Source organism: Lepus europaeus, chromosome 22 (genome assembly GCF_033115175.1).
Source record: "Lepus europaeus isolate LE1 chromosome 22, mLepTim1.pri, whole genome shotgun sequence".
Classification (NCBI taxonomy): Eukaryota; Metazoa; Chordata; class Mammalia; order Lagomorpha; family Leporidae; genus Lepus; species Lepus europaeus.
This window is the reverse complement of record NC_084848.1, coordinates 11,682,844-11,690,434: the sequence shown is the minus strand read 5'-3', so window position 1 is coordinate 11,690,434 and position 7,591 is coordinate 11,682,844. Positions and strand designations below refer to the sequence as shown.

At 58.6% G+C, this 7,591-nt stretch overlaps 1 protein-coding gene across 1 annotated transcript; it reads left to right on the top strand.

The window, feature by feature from the left end:
• The first annotated feature begins 232 nt into the window (after positions 1–232).
• CALM1 (calmodulin 1) lies at positions 233–7,306 on the top strand. The gene is made up of 6 exons (XM_062181853.1): positions 233–437; positions 2,669–2,699; positions 3,496–3,639; positions 5,151–5,257; positions 5,604–5,739; positions 5,873–7,306. The coding sequence occupies exons 1-6, from the start codon at positions 435–437 to the stop codon at positions 5,899–5,901; spliced, it is 450 nt and encodes a 149-aa protein (XP_062037837.1). The 5' UTR covers positions 233–434; the 3' UTR covers positions 5,902–7,306.
• The last annotated feature ends 285 nt before the right edge of the window (positions 7,307–7,591 follow it).

The window sequence follows — 7,591 nt, the reverse complement described above, 5'->3', positions numbered from 1 at the left end:
CCTCAGGACTCAGCGCCCCCGCCCCGCGCCGCCGGCCCGCGCCAGGACCCGGGCTGCGCCCGCCGCGGAGCGCGCGCAGGGGGCGGCGGGAGGCCGGGCGCGCCTGGGGGCGGGGCCGGCGCGCGAGGCCCGGCGGCCGCAGCGCCGCCGTGCGCCAGGCGGGCCCCGCCGCGGCGGAGGGATACGGCGCGCCTTATATATATACGGCGGGGCGCCGGCTCGCGCTCCGGCAGTGGCGCTGGGCGGCTCGTGGACGCGGCGCCGTTACTCGCAGTCGGGCGGCGGCACAGGCGGCGGCGGCGGCACAGCGCGGAGCGCACTCGGCGCCTCAGCAGCGGCGGCGGCAGCAGCAGCGGAGGCCCCCTCGCCGTCACAGCCCCCGCGCGGGTGCAGCCAGCCTCGCTCCCTCCGATCGTGCTCCCTTCGCCCGCGCCATGGTAAGGTCGGCGGTGGCGCACGGCCGGCGCAGCGGCTGCCCGAGGGCTCCCCGCAGGTTCAGTTTTGCTCTTTTCCCCGCTGGTTGGGTCCCTCCCCCCACACCCCCTCTGCGGGCGTTACGCAGCAGCTGCGGTGAGGAGACGATGCGTTTCGGGTTTGCGTCTCGGCGCTCTCCGCCGGGGGTCCTCACGGAACGGGCCCCCACCCCCACCTTGAACTTGGCGGGGAGCTGCGTGCGGGCCGGGGCCGCGGGCGCCGCTGCCTCGGGGCCTTCCGCATCCCCCCGCAGCCCCGCACCCACTGCACCCAGCGCGCCGCACCCGGGCTGCCTGCAGCGCTGCGCCTCGGCCCGGGCCCCGGGGGCGGGGGAGCCGGGCGGGGCCGGACGCCCCCCGGTGCTGCCCCTCCCGCCCCGCCCCGGGCGCGAGGCGGCGGCGGAGAATGAATGGGCCGGGGCGCGCGGGGCGGGGGGCGTCCTCCCCCGGCGGCGGCCCGCTGCGTCCTGCCGGGGGGCGTCCTCCCCCGGCGGTCCCCTGCGTCCTGCCGGGGCGCGCGGCGCGGCGCGGGCGTGGGCCGGGAAGGAAGGAGCCGGGGAAGGGTGGGGTGGGGGCAGGAAGGCGCGGGGCGAGGGGCGGAAGCCGCAGGCCGGCCCCTTGCGCCCGGGCGGGGCCTGCGGGGCGGCGGGCGCTCGTGCGGCCCCCTGCGCGGGGCGGCCGGGGCGTGCGGGGCCCCTTCCCGCGGGAGGCGCGGGGCGCGCGCTAATTGGGGCGGGCGGGGGAGGCGGGAGCTGGCGCGCGGCTCGGTTTCCAGGAGAGACGCAAAGTTTCTGCCGCGGGAGGCGGCGGGGGCGGGCGGGCCGGGGAGCAGACGCGGGTGGGAGGTGCGGGGCGGGGAGCGGGGTCTGCACGTCGGCGCGGCCCCTGCACGGCCGCCTGTGGCCGGTGGCCGTGCGCCCCGGGTCCCTGGGCAGGCAGCGTTGTCCGGCGTGGCAGGCCGGGTTCCGGGACGCGTCCACCCCCGAGGCCGGCGAGGTGACAGGGTGCTGCGAGCTAGGCGGTGCCCTGACGTTACATAAACCAGCGCGCCGTCTACATGCGATCTGAAAGGAGATTCAGGCTTGGGCGATGGGGGGAGAAGAGGAAGGCCTGCTTGCAATTCGCTAAAAACTAAAAAATCAACCAGCCGCCCCACCCCCGAGCGGGTATCCGGGAGCCGGGAAAGTTTGCGTTTGCGAGGATAAACTCAGTGCCTCGGCCGTCTTGAGGGCTGACTTGGTAACTGGCCTCGCGAGGCATCCTGTATTAAAATATGTGTATATATGCAGACAGGCTGGCTGTGCTCTGCCGCGGACCCCAGGCCCGGGTTCTGTTAGAGCAGAGGTTCACGGCCCCCCGGGTGGCGGGCGCTCTCCTGCCTCCTTAAGGCGGGCATGCCGGCTGTGCGCACTGCGGCCTGGCGCTCGAGCGCGCTTCCCCGTGCACCTGATTCGCACAGTGCCGGTGAGGTGGTTCCATTCTTCTTCTGGCTTCTGAATCACGGGGTAATTTGTGCAAGGGCATTAGCCGTTGCGAGCAGTAGGCTTTTAACAAATGGCTGCGTGTCTAAACGATTGGAAAGCATGCATTACGTGGACATGAAGTCGGTGGGGTAGCCCATTTCTGCGTTGTTGGTTTTTTCCCCCCATTTAATTATTTCTCATAAAATGGGGTAGAAAAGCCTTTTAATCCAACCCAATGCCATTATGTAACAACCCTCCAGTTTGGAGGTTTCCGAGCCCGGAGCAATGCGCAGGGTACTCCAGCAGCTGGACAGGGTCCCCCGCCAGCCGGCAGCAGTGGCCGCAGTGGCCGCGCGCTGGGCTGGGCTGGGTCCCCCTTGGATGGAAGCGGGTGGCGCGGTAGGTGGCGCTCCTCCTTCTCTGGACCCGCTGTGCACTGCCGCCGGCCGCCGCTAGAGGCGCCCCTTTCACGTTGTGAGCTGACCCTCGTCCCCACGGGAGGGAGCCCGGAGTGCGCGCTAAGCGTTGGACCCAGTGGAGAGCAGATGTTGTCACTTTCCATCCTTTGTTGTCGAAGTGGCATAGAGCGCTTCCTTTAATGGCGTTCATTGCATGAGAGCGTTGATGGTTCCAAACCAGGGAGTTCAAGACGACAATATTAACACTCCTGGGACGCTGATGCCGATTGCCTCTGGCTGTCATGGATTTAATGATAACCTTTTCTTCCTCTAGGCTGATCAACTGACCGAAGAACAGATTGCTGGTGAGTTGGCATCTCTGGGGAGTCCCCAAGAAAGCCAGAATAGGGCACCTGCTCAGTTCTGGGGACTCCTGTCCCCTCCCATCTACATCTGAGCGTTTTTTAAGAATTGATTTAAATGGAATTACTCCTTGACAGTAGAATGGAGCTGAAGTGAGGGAAAGGAATGGGGACGTTCCCGCCTGCCCCACGCCACGGTCGTCGCGTGTGTCACGACACGCAGAGCTTTGCCTGTAATGAGATCGCCCTGAGCCTGCACAGCTTTCGGGGCTTGCTGTCCCGAAACAAGAGGGCGTGTCCCTGGAATTACTGGAGGGGAGTCGCATCAGCTCAGGTTTTAGCTCTTCAGTCTTCCCGGAGGACTTGCAGTGAGGTGGTTTCTTTTCAGGAAGCCGAGAGTGCTTCTGGGATGTGGTGAAGGTGTTGTGGAGAGAGCAAGCTGGCTATGTGGGAACGCACCGCGTTTCCAGGAACCTTGTCATGGTGCTATGAAACCGGGGTTCTTGGGGCGACAGAAATTTAACAGGAAACGCGCCAGCGGGTCTTCTCGCAGCGGATTGGAAGCCCGTTCAAGCTTAGTGTTGAAAAACCCGAGGGTCTTGTAGTTTTGCGGACACGGTTTCCGGGAGCAGCCTTTGTGTTACTCGGCGTGGCCGGCAGGACCCTGTGGTGTCTGCTTCAGTATGTGGTTGCTGGTCACTTGCATAACCTGCTTGGTCTCCTCTGGGAAGCCCCGGGGGCGTGTGCGTGGTGGCTGGTGGGCAGACACTCGATCTAAAGGGCCAACGTTTCTTTCCAGAATTCAAGGAAGCTTTCTCCCTATTCGATAAAGATGGTGATGGCACCATCACAACGAAGGAACTTGGAACTGTCATGCGGTCACTGGGTCAGAACCCGACAGAGGCGGAGCTGCAGGACATGATCAACGAAGTGGACGCTGACGGTAATGAGCGCCAGAGCCCTGTCGTTCAAGTTCAGACGCGTCCCAGGGTTGCCTTTCAGGTCTCAAGCAGAGCAGACAGGCCAAGATGCTTTCTGCCATTGAGATTAAAACAGGAGATTGTGGGCCCGCCTCTCGCCCTGCTCACCGTCTAGAACGTTTCCTGGATCGGGTCCCTGGATGTATTGTTCTTTGCCGGCTTGCCATGACCCACAGCTCAGCTCTTTCATCACCTGGCCCATGAGTGCGCTGAGTCCCCGTGGGGGAAAGTAGAAGTAAATAAATAACCCAACACAGCCTGCTTTTTAGAAGCTCCTTGTCTCTAAGGAGAAGCCTCCAGAGGCGGGGCAGTGGGTGACGAGCCCTTGCAGCCGTTAATAGAGCTGAGCACAGCGGACACCGTGGGTGTTTGCTGAAGGCGGTCGCTCGAGCCTTGGCACCTGGCAACTGTAGAGCCTGGATCTACAGAACCCGAGACCAGGGGAAGCTGTGTGGGCCGCCGAGCCGGAAGGAGCTGCAGTCCTCTCGCTCCCAGCTGTAAACAGTGTCCAGGCGTCTGCACCCCAAAACGCATTTTTGTAACTAAAACATTCGTTAATACACTCTGTTCCTTTATAAAACGTAAAAATTTCCTTTCAAATGAGCTAAGAGGCAGCAGTTGGGATCTAGCCTCTCTACCTCCTAGATGACTGACGTGAGGGGAGCTTGGCTTGGGCGGCCTGTACCGCGGCCAGGGGCCAGGCTGCAGGTTCTGTGTTTGTCCTGACAGCCCTTCTCTGCACGGTTGAGAGGACCCTTGAAGAGGTCTGTTTGGTCTTGTGCAAACACCAGCAGTGCTGTAAAGTTTGGGGCACTCAAAAAACTTACAAAGCTCTCTGAATTGTTTGGTTTTAAAGCCACTAGTGGAACTGAGTTAACGTCAGGCTTTTTTTTCCTTCTAATTTTATGTCCACTTAATTCATGTTCATCTGGAGACTTGGGTGTGTTTGTGTTTGAGTTGCTGTTTGGGACACTGGTCATCACGGATTTCTACATGCCCATGGCTAAGCTGTGACTTCACTCAGTGGGAGTGCCTGAGTGGGGGGTGGGGTGCAGAGAAAGTGATCCAGGGACTTGAACCTCGTGATGTGGCTGAGAAAAGGTTTCCGAAGAGTCCGTGGCTCCTGGCAGAGCAGAATAAACGCTTCCCCCTCTCATAGCCCGTAAACCATGAGGGAGTGAAGTCCCAGCCGGGAGTGGAGGCGCTCAGTCCACAGCCGGCTCTGAGCTGCACAGCCCCCGCCGCTGGTCGTGAACTGGAGCTGTGCGTGACTTTGCAGCTTTGCGTGTTCTCCTAGGCGCTGCTGCGGGCTTTGAATCCCGTGGCTTTGCCCTGTGGAGGACGTGAGCATTTCAGACCTGCGGGCAGTGGGTGCTAATGAGATAGTTTGTGCTAGCCAGTGCTTAGCCGTTCTCTCCGGAGCAGCGCCCATGGAGTGCTTATCTTACACGAGCTTTCTGTTTTTTGCTTTGAGGTAATGGCACCATTGACTTCCCAGAATTTCTGACTATGATGGCTAGGAAAATGAAGGACACAGATAGTGAAGAGGAGATCCGCGAAGCATTCCGAGTCTTTGACAAGGTAATCCTGCCCTGTGCAGCGTGGGGTGCTGAGTGTGGTGCTTGGGCTCTCCTCTGCACCGTCTCTGGTCTCACCGTCAGCCACCCTCACTCGGTGGTGACTGCCCAGCGAGGGGAGGTGCAGTAGTGGGTGGGAGGTTTGATTGCTAACCTTTGGTTTCGCTGGCTGGCGAGCACCCCCATGTCTTCTGCATTAGCAGACTGCGGGTCTGCTGGAGGTAGAGGGTGGGCGCTGGAAGTGGCAGAGTTGGCAGGCCCTTGGCGGCGCCTAATTAAAGTCAGAGACCTCCTTGCCCCGCCCCCCCAGCACTATCAGCCCATCAGTAACCGGCGCTGAATGTTCACAGGATGGGAACGGTTATATCAGCGCAGCGGAACTGCGCCACGTCATGACAAACTTGGGGGAGAAGCTCACAGATGAAGAAGTAGATGAAATGATCAGAGAAGCAGATATAGACGGAGACGGACAAGTCAACTACGAAGGTAAGGCGGCGGGGTCCCTGGTGCCTGGGCGCGGCCGGCAGGACCTGAGGCGCGAGAGCACAGGACAAACGCTGCACTCCTTGAAGCCGCTTTCCTGAAGATAACCACAAGTGATGATTATTTGTCTTTTCAGAATTCGTACAGATGATGACCGCAAAATGAAGACCTGCTTTCAGCTCCTTTTCCCCCTCTAGAAGAATCAAATTGAATCTTTTACTTACCTCTTGCAAAAAAAAAAAAAAAAGAAAAAAGTTCATTTATTCATTCTGTTTCTATATAGCAAAACTGAATGTCAAAAGTACCTTCTGTCCACACACACACACACAATCTGCATGTATTGGTTGGTGGTCCTGTCCCTAACGATCAAGCTACACATCCGTTTTACACTATACATACTTGTACTACCTTAACGATAAGGAAGCACTTAGTGGACTCCTTCAGGTTCCATTGCTGATGATCCTAACACGCGTGTGGGCTGGCCAGTCCGTCATGCATGCGGCCTGATGACAGTACAGTCAGGCGTTTGTATCAAAACCAAAAAATGAAAGAAAAAAAACCAACAAATTAAAAACTCACCCAGATGGGTTCTCGTTTGATTTGTTAGGATAAATTGTCGTAGCTGGTTTCCTGAAAACAAATGCATTTAAAATTGGTTTACGTCAGGACACCGTGCAGTGAGACGGTTGAGGGGTGAGCTATTGAGACGTAGGCCCACTGCAGGATGGTCCTCCTGTCCCTCTGTGCTCCGGCCCACGGTGACAGCCACGCAGCCTCGTGGCACACCCGCCTGCGCTGGCTTAGCGTCTGCCGGGCTGTCACCATTCACGCAAATTTTTAATGAGAAACTTTTCCCAAGGGAGCATCTCTGGACTCTCTGTTTTAAAAACCTGCAGCATGACTTGGAGCCGGCAGAGTAGGCTGTGGCTGTGGACTCCAGCACAACCGTCAACGTGGCTGTTCAAGAAACTACGATCACGTCCATTCCAAGTTGTAAATGCTAGTCTTTTTTTTCCAATAAAAAGACCATTAACTTAAAGTGGTGTTAAATGCTTTGTAAAGCTGAGATTGAACGGGGACGAGGCCAGAGGCCAGCGTCTATCTGAACTCCGCCCCCAGCCTGCCTTGGGTTTCCTCCCCCTCTCTCCCAGGATCCTGGCGCTGACCTCTGAGCCCAAGACCTTGCCTATAAAACAGCAGACAGCGGTCGCTCCCTGCACACACTTTGCCATGGGAGAGGGGGAGAAGCAAGCCACAGGCCTGTTGAGCTAGGACTCGCCTCGCAGGGCAGCCGCCTACCTTCCAGCACGCGGGGCTCTCAGGCATCCTGCCGAGTACCTGTTTTACGTAACTCCTTGAGACCATCTGCAGGAGACATGATTTAGTGTGTGTGTAATTGAATCTGCTGTGTGTGGTGGAAGCAGTAGTCAACTTTTCTAGGCCAGTCTAAATGCCTAAAAGACACCACCGGTCACCTCCGATTGCCGGCTTCTGACGTGTGGTAATACTCAGCCTCTTTTTAAACCTTTTTCTTAAAAGTTGACCACTTTGCTTTGCGTCCCCCCCCCCCCCAAAAAAAAAAAAAAAAAAACAACAAAAACTAATGCTAGCCTCTGGCATGAGAGTCACTGCAGCCCAGGGTGAATTTGTGTCTAATTATAAACCTGCAACCCAAAGCAGGCATGCTGGTCCTCTTGGCGTTGGGATTGGCCTGTTGAAAAAGCCCCCTTAAGAAACTGCTATTGAGATGGGAGCTGGCTGTTTTTTTCTTTTTCAGGTGTTACTGGCTGTGTCTCAGCCAGGACTTGTGGGTTGTGCGTTGGAGTGGGTGGCTTTAATTTGCCGGGGGCCGGGC